General features: G+C 53.2%; 2 protein-coding genes and 1 long non-coding RNA gene across 4 annotated transcripts in view; 2 read left to right on the forward strand and 1 right to left on the reverse strand.

Annotated features, from left to right (window-relative positions):
• The first annotated feature begins 19 nt into the window (after positions 1-19).
• RAX (retina and anterior neural fold homeobox) lies at positions 20-3132 on the forward strand. 2 transcript variants are annotated; one of them, XM_035309645.1, is made up of 3 exons: positions 20-518; positions 629-855; positions 1577-3132. In XM_035309645.1, exons 1-3 carry the CDS (start codon positions 242-244, stop codon positions 2027-2029), a joined length of 957 nt encoding a protein of 318 aa, XP_035165536.1. In that variant the 5' UTR covers positions 20-241; the 3' UTR covers positions 2030-3132. The 2 variants fall into 2 exon arrangements, with proteins under 2 accessions (XP_035165536.1, XP_035165537.1); XM_035309646.1 differs by having other exon boundaries at positions 629-843.
• Positions 3133-6639: 3507 nt separating this feature from the next.
• The window catches only part of LOC118155959, an 8716-nt gene continuing 2306 nt past the window's right edge, over positions 6640-13049 (forward strand). The window contains exon 1 of the long non-coding RNA XR_004746080.1: positions 6640-6785. This is a non-coding gene — a long non-coding RNA (uncharacterized LOC118155959). The remainder of the gene's footprint in view (positions 6786-13049) is intronic.
• On the reverse strand, positions 9077-12984 carry GRP (gastrin releasing peptide). Its single transcript, XM_035309648.1, has 3 exons — positions 12714-12984; positions 11537-11787; positions 9077-9456 (listed from the first exon to the last, which is right to left on the reverse strand). The coding sequence occupies exons 1-3, from the start codon at positions 12859-12861 to the stop codon at positions 9403-9405; spliced, it is 453 nt and encodes a 150-aa protein (XP_035165539.1). The 5' UTR covers positions 12862-12984; the 3' UTR covers positions 9077-9402.

Consider the following 13049-nt stretch of genomic DNA (forward strand, 5'->3'; position numbering starts at 1 on the left):
GGGGGAGAGCGGGGGGGCGGGGGTTCAGCGGACGGCGGCAGCGGGGCCCAGGGGATGCCCTGCCTCCCCGCCAGGCCAGAGCGGCGCGGGGCCTCGCCTTCCCTCTGGCCCACCGCCCCCCGGCACTCCTCCCCCGCCCCAAGGAGGCCAGCCTGCCGGGCGGCGCCGTGCCAGAGCTGCCCGCGCCGCCCCGGGGCCGGGCGGGAGCGCCGCCGCGCCGGGACCCCAGGCCGGCAGCCCCATGCACCCGCCCGGCGCCCCGCTCGCCATGGCCGAGGGCGCCTTCTCGCTGTCGGCTCCGGCGGCGCGCAGCCCCGGGGGGAACCCGTCGAGGCTGCACAGCATCGAGGCCATCCTGGGCTTCACCAAGGAGGACGGCCTCCTCGGCCCCTTCCCTCCCGACGGCGGCGCCGGCAGCGCCAAGGAGGCGGACAAGCGGGGTCCCCGGCACGGCCTCCCTAAAATGCCCGGGGAGCCGCAGCCGGACGAGCGCCAGGGCCGCGCCGAGCGCTTCCAAGGTGAGCGCGGCGGGCGAGGGGCGCCGGGTCCCGGGCGGCTCTCCCCGCGCTCCGGGGCGGTCCCGACCGGGCGGTCGCGCTGCCACTGACTCGCCTCTCTCCTCCCGCAGAGCCGTACTGCCCCAGCAGCGCCAGCCCCGAGCTGCCCGCCGGCGGCGGCGAGGGGAAGCCGTCGGACGAGGAGCAGCCCAAGAAGAAGCACCGGCGGAACCGCACCACCTTCACCACCTACCAGCTCCACGAGCTGGAGCGCGCCTTCGAGAAGTCCCACTACCCCGACGTGTACAGCCGCGAGGAGCTGGCGATGAAGGTCAACCTGCCCGAGGTCCGCGTGCAGGTAACGCCCGCGCCCGCACGGACAGCTCCGGCCCCGGCCCCGGCCCCGGGACCGGGACCGGGAGTACTGTTGCAGCGCAGTCCGGCCGGGCCCGGCGTAGCCCCGCGTTCCCAGCACCGGCAGCCCCCGGCCCGGCTCGGCCCGGTCCCTCACTCGTGGCAGCGGGAGGCGCTCAGCCCCGCCGCGCCGACGGCCCCGCTGCTCCGGTGCCGCTGCCGCCAGCCTCGGCCGGCGTCTGGCCGAGCGGCCCCACGGGGCGCGGGGTTCCGCCGCAGCTCCGGGCACGTCCCCGGCTGGCTCCGCTCGCACGGCCCCGACGCGGCGGGCGCAGCTTGGCCCCGCGGGCAGAGACCGGCGGAGCCCGGGGCCGTTTCTCGTCCGGCTGCCGCCGGTTAAGCGGCGTGTCCCGCTCCGGGGGATCGGGGCGGCAGAGCCGGGCGGTGGATGCGGGAGCGGCGCGGCCCCAAGGTGGCTCCGTGCAGCCCATGCCCGGCCAGCGGCAGGGTGTCTCCACGGGGCCCTCACTGTGCTTCTTCCCCGAGCCCACGGGGAAGCACCTCCGAATCCGCTCCTGCCCTGGTGCCATCTCCTGCCCTGCCCTACCCTGCTCTATTCCCTCTGATCAATCTCGTGTGTCCCTCTGTGCCTGGGGAAGCGTCTGCCTTCCACAGCAGCGCTGTCCGGGGACAGTGGTGCCTGGCTAACACGGCTATGCTTGCAGGTGTGGTTTCAGAACAGACGGGCCAAGTGGCGGCGGCAGGAGAAGCTGGAGGTGACCTCTATGAAGCTTCAGGACTCACCTATACTCTCCTTCAACCGCTCACCGCAGGCGACTCCCATGGGCCCCCTCAGCAGCAGCCTGCCCCTGGAGACGTGGCTCAGCCCGCCTGTGCCCAGCGGCACGGCCCTGCAGAGCCTGCCTGGCTTTGTGGCCTCTCCGCAGAGCCTGCCCGGCAGCTACACACCACCACCCTTCCTGAACTCTCCGGCCGTGACCCATGCGCTGCAGCCCCTGGGGGCAATGGGGCCACCGCCACCTTACCAGTGTGGGGCCACCTTTGTGGACAAGTTCCCCTTGGATGAGGCGGACCCACGCAACACCAGCATTGCTGCCTTGCGGATGAAGGCCAAGGAGCACATCCAGTCCATCGGCAAACCCTGGCAGACGATCTGAGCTCCCTCTTCCAGCACCTGGACAAAAGCACTGGGAAGGCTGGTACCGGGATGCCCAAGGGATGCCCTTGACCCACTCTGGCTCCCCTGGACGAGGACCTGACAACGGAGGGCTGTCCCTCACACCAGCTGTTTCCCCATGCCCTGGCTTGCTTTGTATTTTGTGGTCTTTTTAATCTCCTTTTCCACATGCCCTGTGGAGTTAGGGGTCAGATCATAGCTTAGGAAAAAAATCTCTTTCGTTCTCCCTTCTTGGCTGGATGCTTTAGTTGCAATAAAAGCTGAAGTAGGGCGAAGAGTGGTGTAGGGTGGCTGGGAACGAAGGCCTGTGTGATCTGGGGAGGGTTTTCTGTTTGCACCATTAAATGGCACAACTGGTGTAAAGGCTGTGTGTTGTGTGTCTGCCCAAGGGGGCTAGCCAGGCCAGGCCCGCCGCTGCCTCTAGCGTGCGGTGGGGAGTGGCGGGCCTGGCCATGGCCCTCTCCCTCCTTGCAGCCCAGCCTTGCTGGGGGTCTCCTGCTGCCCCCTGCCCCTGGCTGTGGTGGCTCCCCTCAGCCACTTCCATGGGCTCTGATGGGGCCAAAGATGTGGTCCCATAGTGGGCGCACACCCAGCCAGTGGCTCCATGCTCTGCAAAGAGTGGCCAGGGTCCACCAGGGCCCAGCTGCAGCGTTCCTGCACTCAGCAGGGCAGCCCCGGGGGCTGGATGGGATTTGCTGCCCCCACCCTAGGCTGCCGGCCCATGCCACCACCTCAGAGAAGGATCTGGAAAGTCCTGCAACTCCCTGGCTCCTCAGCCCAGCCACTGCGTGGGGGCTGACTGGGGCAGCTGGCCTGGCAAGGCTGGGGTGCTGGCAAGGCACTGGGCTGCGCTCACCCCCCACTGCACAGCACCCTTCCCGAGCCGTTTAAACAAAATCTGCGGCATCTTTATTTTCCATTATCTCTGTTACTGCCCGTAATGGGGCTGAGAAGCTGTAATGAAACACCCCTTCTCCTCCACTGGGCACGGGGCGCTCTGCACACTCTGGAGGTTGTGGCAATTAATGTTTCTCATTAGGGAAGGAGAAGGATGCACAAGCGCCCTCATTGTGTCCTGGGGATGATTCAATGCAGACTGGGAGACCGCTCCTTTCACCATTTCCCACTCGTTGTGGGCAGACAAAGGCTGGCTTCTAATTATATTTTCACAATCTGTGCGTATCTTTAAGAGTCCTGTCAGAAACAAGTATGTCAGCTTTGTTCAGCTTCACTTCAGGGAGCTTTTTAACCTCAGACAGCAGTTTCTAAACATCCCTTCACAGCCTCCTCCACAGCAGCCCCATCCATTGTCTGGAGAGCTCCTTTTGCAGATAATAATGAGAATCCCTTTATTTTGAAAATGCCTTTCCCTCCCTCTTTGGCCTCTGTGCGCATCCAGCCTGCCTCTCTGTATCAGGCCTCATGCTGTGTCCGGGCTTCCCTTCCCCAGCCGTGCTGGCCTGGGGGGCAGGTAGGTGCAGTGAGTGCCCCGCTGCCCCTTTTACAGGTGAGCTTTGTATCACCGAGGATGCCCAGAATATGGGGCTTGCAGTAAGGCACGTCTCCTCCGGTGGCTGTGAGGGAAGGATGTCTCCTTGTGTTTGAGATGTGCCTGCACACCTGGGCTGCGTCAGAAGCAGACACATTAATAGATGTCTACACATGCTGAACACACCCTGCTACACCACGGGCAGGAACAGTCCTACTTGGTGTTACTCGGCTTAAAACCCTCCTGCACATGAATGCATTTAACTGTCACCCAAAACCTGTTTCCCGTGCTTGTTGCTCACGACAAGCAAGCAAGACCCCAAGATTTCAGTGCTCTCCCACATTTTGCCGCTATTGCCCTCCCTCCCTGTTGCCTCCCATTCTCCTGTGTCCTGCAAAGCCACTTGAAAGACCCCCCTGACTTTCTGTTCAGCACTGGAATCAGCACTGACGCTGTTACTTGAGAGAGTCAAGCACTAATAAGAGACAGCAACAGGTCAGCAAAGTGAAGACACCTATTCACTTTTATCAAGCTCTTGATCCAAAATCTGCAAGCAAAAAATGATAATTATGTAAAGCTGTGGCGATTGTTCTTTTACTTGGATATTAAGCAGGTCTTTTTTGTATTTTGTAAATGTGAACCCTGCAATAGATTATCTACACACAAAGATAAGTTGTGTGCTTCAAGGAAAGTGACAAGTTTACTGCTAAAAAGAAACATTCTAATCTGCTAAACATGAGTGGTCACAGAGAGGTAAATATTTTTAAAAACAATAAAGGGACAGAACTTGCATCTCTCTCCTACCTTGTCTTGTTTCTTGTATTCCTACACTTTCTTTCAAATTGTCCCATTCCATTTTAAAAGCTCATTTGTTCGGTTTGTTGTAAATATCTTCTCCTCCTTAATTGGGTGCTGAGTCTAATAATCCTGCCTCGGCTTGTTAACTGTACAATGGCAGTCAGAGTTAATGACCCATTAGTGATTAATTCCTTAACCAGCATCTAATTGCTCACTGTAAAACCTTTTCTTAAAAGTGGATTAAATCATCTAGATCCTTAACCACTTCTTTACTCGAACTTTGCTAAGGCTCTTAGCCTGGCTGTTTCTGAGTGATCTATTTCTTCTTTTGCTTAAATTGTATTAGCAAGCTAGTATTGTTATTTTCTATATTTGACTTCTTTGCAACATCTGAAGTTCTAAGGAAGAACTATACCAATAAAAGATTGCGAGTGAAAATATTAAGAAATCTACGACCTTGCAATGGAGACAATTTCAGACAGAAAATGTCATTATGCTAAACATGGCAGTTGAGAGACGTGGACTTGTAGGACAGGGTTTGTCAGCGGTAGGGTGCCGCTCATGGCAGTGTGTAGGCTTTGGTGAGTGAAGCTGTAAACACTTAGAATTTTCAGAAGAGTGGTCTGGTCTTTGCTCAGTGTCCTGGTTACGGGGCATTTGGCAGGGGCTGCCCCAGGAGACTCCTGGGAGGGTTTGGTATGTGTGGACAAATCCTTGCCACCATTCCACACACACAGACATGCACAGATGCTCTCCTGGGGGAACCGCACCTCCTTGCTCAGGGGACGTGATGAGCCAGGAGAGGCAAACCTTGCTGGGACTGGGAAGCAAGACAGTGTATGTCTGCTACCGGTCAAAAGGGAATCACTCATAGTTAAATTGGCGTTGGGGAAGGCAGCCAGTATCAGGAGCTGAGGAGCTCTTTCCCCTTTCCTTCCAAGTTGCATTTTAATTGAATGAACAGGCTGAGCTAGGACCCTAGCTACGTTTGGAAAGCATTCCAATACATTTCCAGGTAAATCCCACATGATCTATCTGAGCTTCATGTTTTTTACCTGGGGAGAGGATGGATAGATATACATTTATTCATATTATACAGACCATGAAATCACCTACTTTGCATTTGGCTTCAGAATTTTGGAAAAGTAAAATTAAATCACCGTCTCTGCATCTGCTTTATCTGTAGCAATCTCTCCACTTGCAAATGAGGTTAATCCTGGGTGATTTCTCATTAAGATATGAAATGTGGAGAGGCGGACGGCTTTTCCTGAGAAGTCTTTCCATTAGGCTTGGCTGCTTTTACCCAGACAGAAATCCCAGGCTTAATATAGAGAAGTGCTCTGTAAAGTTTTGTACAGGTCAACAGCATGAGCTATGCGGGAGAGAAGACAATTATCATCAAGAGCTTTGAAGATCTCTGAATTAGTAGTTACAAATAAAATGTCATGAAACTTGGTCTCAATGCCACCATTTCTCAGCAGAAAGTATATTCTAATCTCTCTTCTTTCACAACCCTGCTCAAAATCCTGTCAGTATTCAAGAAAACTCACAGAGAATCCTGACCTATTTAAGTTGAGTAGAGTTCTGACCTGCAGTTCAGCTCAGCTGCTTTCCAGTGAAGCAAGACTGTCTCTCTGTCCAGGCTGACTCTCAGTCCCTGCTGGATGGGGTCAGGAGATGTGGCCATGTAGGTTAGCACTCGTTAGTACCCCCAGCTGTCACCCCTCTGCAGCAGAGAGCTGGCCATTGTGTCTGCTCCACAGCCATGACAGGTCACAGCCCCAGAGATGAAAGCACACAGAGCTCAATCACAGTTTAAATTTATTTTCTGAGCTGTGGGGTCTGGGACAATTTTGTTCCCTTCCTCTGCTGAGGACTTGTTAATGTCTGCAGGTGAGATGGAGACCTGAAGGTTCTTCTTTCCAGCTGCCTCAGCTACATCTGACAGGGGTTGCAAGTAAGAACGCTACCTACTATCCAATAACCTCGAGTACCCGTTCCCATCTCCTGGCCACATCTGTCTTCAGTTCAGTCTGTTGGGACATACTGTGAAATCCAGCTCCATCAGGCATTAATTCAAGGATTTTTCCTTCATCTGCAGCGTTTTTGGGCCAGACATTCAAGTTCTGTCTTCCATGCAGTCAGCATTGTCCTGTGTCCCTGATGCCATGAGATATAAACTTGAAACTTTATTGACTTCCTTCATTATAGTTTGTCAGCCACTGACTACCCATTTACAAAATCCTGTCATGGGAGCTCGTGTGGTGTGAGGGAGGGGAAGCAGGGCTGGAACATCATGAGAGCAGAGGGATTTTGCTGAGGTGCTAATCCTACCTGCGGGTCAGGTCTGTCTTAGGGCACTGTCTTAGGGCAGGGTGGTGATCGGCCAGAAAAAGGAGAAATGGAAAGCGGTAAGCAAGCTTGGGTGACAAAAGCCCCGGGCCAGCAGGTAAGTACACCAGGTCTTCGCCGTGGCTGGCCTCATTTGGGATGCTCGCTGTGGTGACCGGAATTTGACCTGGAGCCCAGGATATCTGCAGTGAAGCGCGCACCAATGGTCTAACTTACTGCTCGGCGCGGCGGAGAGCCTGCAGCGACGAGCCCGGCGCTGGGCGCCGCGGTGCGCCGCCACGGAGAGGGGCCGGGGCCGGCCGGGGGCGCCGAGGGCCGGGGCTGCGTCCGCTGCGAGGCATCCGCTGGCCGGGGGCGCCCCCTGCCGGGCCCGGGCGGAGCTGCGCCGCCGGGCCCGGCCCCCCGGGCGGCTGTGGCGGTCCGTGAGGCGGGACGTGCTGCGGCAGGGCAGGTGCCTTGCCGATGCACCGCGTCGTCGGCTCACTGTCACGCGGCACGGCCGGGTTCGGAGGCTCCCCCGGATGCTCCTGCCCCCCCCCCCCCCCCGGCCCCCAGGCCCCCCGAGCAGGGTGCCCAGCCCCACGTGCAGGCGGCTGCTGGAGACCTCCCCGAGGAGCCCCCAGCCCCTCTCTGGGCAGCCTGGGCCAGGCCTGCGGCACCCGCCCAGCACAGGAGTGCGGCCTGGCGGGCAGGGGGAGCCGCCGGGGCTCTGCCACGGTCCGCAGAAGAGTCGGGAGATGCTATTTGCTGTCACAGTCAATATCCTCATAACTGTGTTGCACAAATAGAAACTGGAGGTTCACGCTAGCCTTAAACTGAGAAGGTCCTAAAGCCAAATCTTCCATCCCCTTAAGCATGCACTTCAACTGTACAATTATGCCAAAGGAGGGCATATCAGTAAACAGCAGGATATTGTATATCCCACTGCCTGGACAGAGTGACAAACTCAGAACTGTGAATTGCCTTTTGTAGCCTGGTCGGCCTCAATGCTCAGTTCCCATCATGAGATCCCTCCAACCTGCACAGCTAGCTTGCAAGTGCCTGAAGTCCGTTGTTTCCATCAGTCATGCATCTTAGATGCATAGTTTGTGTCTGGGCTTGCTCACAACTGCCTGAACCTAGAGTGGGCAATGTGGAAACCAGCTCATGCCTCAGTGTCTCGCTGATGCCTTTTCCAGATCCTTCCCCAGCAGTCAGCGCACACCGGTGTGCCTAAAAAGTCTCTAAACAACTGCATCAGAGAGTCAGATGTGTTCAGACCACTAGCTACAAGGCTTGATGCTCCAAAAGGGATAAAGATGTCTCAGCAGCAGTACTGAAAAATGGGGTGCTCTGACAGCTGGCTTTGACCTGTGCTTGCCTAACATCTTGGCCACCTAGCAGTGTCCTGCTCTGCAGGCATGCTCCTTGCAAGGTCCCTCTGGTGCAAGTCCTGTTCTCTCTTGCCTACTTTTTCCTTAACCCTCCTAATCTTTTATCCCTGAGATCACAGTGGCTCAGCCTGTGCTCTTGTGTTTAATGAACAGCAAAGGCTAGTGCCTCTGCTGTTGTGAGTAAACAGCTCATGGGCTGTGGCACTGCTGTTTTAGGAGGCACTGTTTTCTTTCTTATTCGTTCTTCTTTGACCCAGGTCTGTTACTCCTGTCACGATGAGTCAGTCTATTACCAAAACTTCCAGATCCTTCTTGTACCTGCATCAGACAGGCACAGCTGTGAGCCCATGACTTGGACAAACACTCCTGCTCCACAGCATGGGCCAAGGAAGGTAGAAACTACACTAAAGATAGATCTTTGTCCAGATCTGCTTCTCCTGCTTTGTGCTGGGCTTCCCCTCATCCTTACAGTCTTGTCTGTCAGTGCTCTCATTTGAGAGGTGGCAGCACATTATCTCCTTGTCTGGGTCTTTCATGAAGGGACTGTCCAGCTGGGTACTGAAAACTACAAGTAAGCAAGGAGCATTGCTTAGCTAAAATGTGTTGTAGCCCCACTAAAGGTGTCACTCACTTGTTCTCCTGGGAGGCAATGTTCTTCCTTTAGACTCCTGTGAAAACATGATGGTGCTGGACCGGCTAGTCACGTCTGTAGGAGTACGTGCATGTGTGGGAGCGTGCTCAGCTGCCGCTTCGCCTCTGAGTCAAATGAGGCAGAGCATCGCTCAGCAGACCTGCCTGCTGCCTGCCATGGCAGTACATCGCATTCCCTGCACTTGGTGCAGAGCTACCTTGGGAAGGCAGTGTCAGCTCCCCCTTACTGAACAAAATGACAGGCCAGGGAGCAATTCAAGAAAAGCTTCAGTGGAAAGTGAATCATTCTATTGTGCATTTGTTACTAGCTATGACACAGCCAATTTCCATTTTATTAAATAAAAGTATAAACTCGGCCTTTACATTCAAACTATTTATTGCAAATGTTGAAATGTCATGTAATTTTAAACTAAGAGATGAACTGATTAGATAGACGTTGTATAATTAATTGGAAGACCCTTCCATGACAATTATGCATATCAAAGCCATTCAAGTGAGAAAATGCAACTTTTAAAATGGAGTGTAGTCATTGCTGAAACATACAAGAATATTTGTATTTAGATATTTTACTCAAAGGAAATATTGTTTACAGAAAGGAAACCTTGTTGATTATCTGATACAATCAAGTGCTTGGGAAACATAGTCTCTTATGGAAAGTATTCAATTTCTTCAAGGTTTAGAGACCTTCTTTCAGCTTGGAGTGTTCTCTTTCATATTCACAACTTGAAGCAAATACTCCATCATCTAATAAAGAGAGAAAAATAGTATTTATAGATGAGTCCTGACAAAAGTCACTCACTAAGTTAATAAGCCTAATACACAGGCTGCTCTGTGTATTCACATAACAAACAAATTCCTAATAATCTTTCCAAAACAGACCTCATTTGTCTCAGTTAGTTTAATAACCAACTGCCGAAGTACGAGGAAAGTTGTTCTCCTGAATAATTCAGTCTGCCATCTCAGTTATATAATGTCTCATTAGTGATAAAAAGCCAAGTCACAGAAAAAATTTAAAGCTTATTTTCCAACTTACTTTTTACACTTAGGCCAGCTTGCAGAAGAGATTTCCTTTCTGTCCTTTAACTACTTTAACTGTAGTTTATTCACTGAATAAAGAGCAGGCAAAGTCTTCATTTGCTAATTTCGTTTGCATTGACTGAAAATAGGAGAAAGTAACTCAGGCACACCACCCTTTCATGATTATGCTTTACTTCAGGATAGAGACAAACTAACTTTACGCATTGGAAACAAAAGGTTCTATGGCAAAATGAGGTTCTGCCAGTTGTTGTATGTCTTACCCATCATTTGAGAATTCTGGAGTCTTAAGGCAATAATCTCATTATTCCATGTATATGTTCAATGTCTGACCCCAAAACTCTGGATATTAATTTTGGGTAAAAGTACACATGTGAATAGAATTCAGTAAGGGCAATATCTGGCCTTTTTAAATATGATTTATTACCAAATAGTTATAGACGTCAAAATATTTCCCTCTTTACATAGCATAATGGGATTTGTTTGTCTAATTTGATTACAAAGCTGCACACAGCAGAGCTGAGGATGCAATAAACAGCTTACTTTTTAGATAGTATTAATCACAGTTATTATAAGCATCACTGCCATAAAGCCATAGCCAGAAAGAAACATATGGACAGCATTCGTATCAGTGGTGTAAGAGACATAGATCATGACTTAATTTAACAAGTAAATCTTTATCCTTAGGCAAGTCAGCGACAAGGTATTCACTGACCACTGTGCTAGGATTTCAAGAGGGAGACCAAGGTGAAGTTAGCTGAGGAATATTAACTATGTAATATCATTGTAGAATATGGGAAGAAAAAACTCTTCCCACTAACATCTTTAATGGTGTGTATTATTCCTTCTATACTGTCTCAATGTCACCCAGAAGAATCCTGCAACTCCATCACTATTTCTGAATCTCATGCGTTATAAAGAAATGAGTTTTCTAGTACATTTTGCAGTTTACTTGATAAGTCTTTTAGACTCAGATTACTTTCTGTAAAACCTCACTGATATCCTTCCAAGTGCATTTCAGAGGATTTTCCAAAAGAATAGGGGTGAATCTTTGTACCAAAGCCTTGTTACCCTGTGAACTAGGACTCATAAGTACACTAACTTAAGGGAGGAAGAGGCTGGTCCTAGGTGCACATTAAAGCTTGTCTGTAGCCACAGATCCTTTCTGTGTGACCAGAGATGACCACAGTAGTGGTCTGCATCATCAACCAGAGAAACTGATGCCTGGGGGAAAAAGACTTTGGCGTGAGCCAAATGCAGAGCTAGGAGCTGAAGAAATCCTCCAGCTCAGCTGCTCCATCCCCTGGGGCTGCAGCGCCTTGAAGGCAAACATGATAATGGCACCTGGAATGGCAACAGAAGGGAACAGCTGGTGTGATGTGCTTTGCACACAATGCTCTTTGCCTTCTCTCTGCATGCACGCCTGTTTTTTCACACTAGCTTGTTTTTGCTGAGTTGATACAGAACTTGCTGTTGATGTGGTCATCTCAGCACGAAGTGCTAGAAAATAAAATAATATAACAACCGAGCAACTTGAAGGGAATCCAGACACTGCAATCTGTTGAACACCTGCCGAATTTATGCCCAGTAGCAAATCAATTCATAAACAATATAATCTGTGATTGACAATTTCTAATCAAGAGTAAAATCCTACTTAACTGAATGACTAGTGCATTAGGCACATTTCTATTAATTTTCTGGACAACACACAAGTTAGAGGAAGCCAATACATCACTGTAACACAAAAGTTGACTTTAAGGAATATTTTTACAGGTTTTGTCTTACTTACATCTTTCCAGCTGCTATTTTCATCTGTCTCCCAGGTGTTCCTCGTATACCAGGGAAGCCCTCCTTTTAAGAAGTGAGCACTTTTATTTTCATTCCCTTCCAGCAGCCGTAGCAAATATTTGGACATTTCTTCCCACTGCAGAGAGTCATCCAGCTGCTTGATATTTTCAGGTAGTGCTGAAAATGGGATCTTGTTTTCTTCTTCATAACCATAAGGAAAATCTCCAGTGCTCTTTTTCCCCATTAAATGTCCTGTAAGAACAATGACTGTAGTATGAAAGTCACCCAGACAGGCATGGAATTGATAGCTCAAACATCAGCTGGAATTTCAAATTGACCGATAGTGTGAGGGAAGGAGAGGGAAGGGGAGAGAAGAGAAGGGATGTTGAAACTGAAGCACAGCTAGGACTGGAGATGTTGTCGGTGTTGTGCACAACTGGTTTCCTACATTGGTTGAAGGAATGTTTCTCCAAACTGGGCAGAGATGACCACGCATTTTGCCTGGAGCTAGGGAGAGGCACCTGGTTAGATTTGCTGGAATAAGGACTGGACAGAGAAGCTGAAAGTTTTAGACTTTCCTTGCCTTGATGTGGGATGTGGGAACTCTAATATTAAAGTCTAAGCTCCAGTGCCTTTCCAGCAGCTAAACTGGACGCGTTTTTGCCATCCCGTGCTTTGCTGCCATTAAAACACAATCGTAATCGGCGCTGTGCTACGAAGGATACCACCGGGAGGGGCCGGCTCCGTACTGAGCACCCCGGGGCAGCGGCGGCGCCTCGGCGCTGGTGAGCTCTGGCTCCTGCCCAGCTGCCCTAGGGTTGGCCTCTGGTTCCCGGTCTGAGCACGGAGGCAGCGGGAGGCGACACGGTCACCGCGTACTCCGCGCCCTCGTGCAGCGCAGCCCCGTACCGCGGAGCGAGGCGCGGCGGGGCCGGCAGCACCGGGGCGGGCGCGGCCGACGTTGCCCCTCCTGTAACGCCGGTGCGCTCGCCAAGTCCCGGCACCGGCACTCCGTGCCGGCCGGAGCCCGGAGCTCCCGGGCGCGGGGGAGACGGGACGGCTCCTGGCGGGGACGCGGCGACCGAGGGGACGGTGGCGGCCGGCGCAGCGGGTGGCCCGGAACCCGACGAGACGCGTCGGGATGGGACGGGTCGGGGCGGGACGGGAGGGAGACTTACCCACAGCCCAGTGGCTGCCGCGGGGGTAGATCTTGGTGAGCGCGGGGGAGCCGCCGGGCTGCAGGGGCGCCGCGCCGCCTTGCGCCGCCAGCAACGCCAGCGCCAGCAGCGGCAGCGCGCCGGGCCGCCGCGGGCCGCCGCCGCCCATCCTGCCGCTGCCGGTGCCCCTGCCCGTGTCGGTGCCGGTGTCCCTGCCCGTGCCGCCGTCGAGCCGCCCTCCGCTGCGGGCCGGCCCACGCCCGGGCTCCGGCTCCTGCTTCGGCTCCGGTTCCGGCTGGGCCAAGCGCTGCCGCCGCCGCCCCCCTTTATACGGAGCCGGGACCGGGCGCGAGCGGA

Source organism: Oxyura jamaicensis, chromosome Z (assembly GCF_011077185.1).
Source record: "Oxyura jamaicensis isolate SHBP4307 breed ruddy duck chromosome Z, BPBGC_Ojam_1.0, whole genome shotgun sequence".
Lineage (NCBI taxonomy): Eukaryota > Metazoa > Chordata > Aves > Anseriformes > Anatidae > Oxyura > Oxyura jamaicensis.

What these genes read in the sequence shown, in the direction of transcription:
- RAX (XM_035309645.1), top strand. Translation starts at nt 242, where the DNA reads ATGCACCCGCCCGGCGCCCCGCTCGCCATGGCCGAGGGCGCCTTCTCG. An exon ending in CCGCGCCGAGCGCTTCCAAG is followed by an intron (nt 519 to 628) that starts GTGAGCGCGGCG and finishes CTCCTCCCGCAG; the next exon opens with AGCCGTACTGCCCCAGCAGC. An exon ending in TGCCCGAGGTCCGCGTGCAG is followed by an intron (nt 856 to 1,576) that starts GTAACGCCCGCG and finishes CTATGCTTGCAG; the next exon opens with GTGTGGTTTCAGAACAGACG.
- GRP (XM_035309648.1), bottom strand. Translation starts at nt 12,861, where the DNA reads ATGGGCGGCGGCGGCCCGCGGCGGCCCGGCGCGCTGCCGCTGCTGGCG. An exon ending in CGGCAGCCACTGGGCTGTGG is followed by an intron (nt 11,788 to 12,713) that starts GTAAGTCTCCCT and finishes TTGTTCTTACAG; the next exon opens with GACATTTAATGGGGAAAAAG. An exon ending in AAAATAGCAGCTGGAAAGAT is followed by an intron (nt 9,457 to 11,536) that starts GTAAGTAAGACA and finishes TCTCTTTATTAG; the next exon opens with ATGATGGAGTATTTGCTTCA.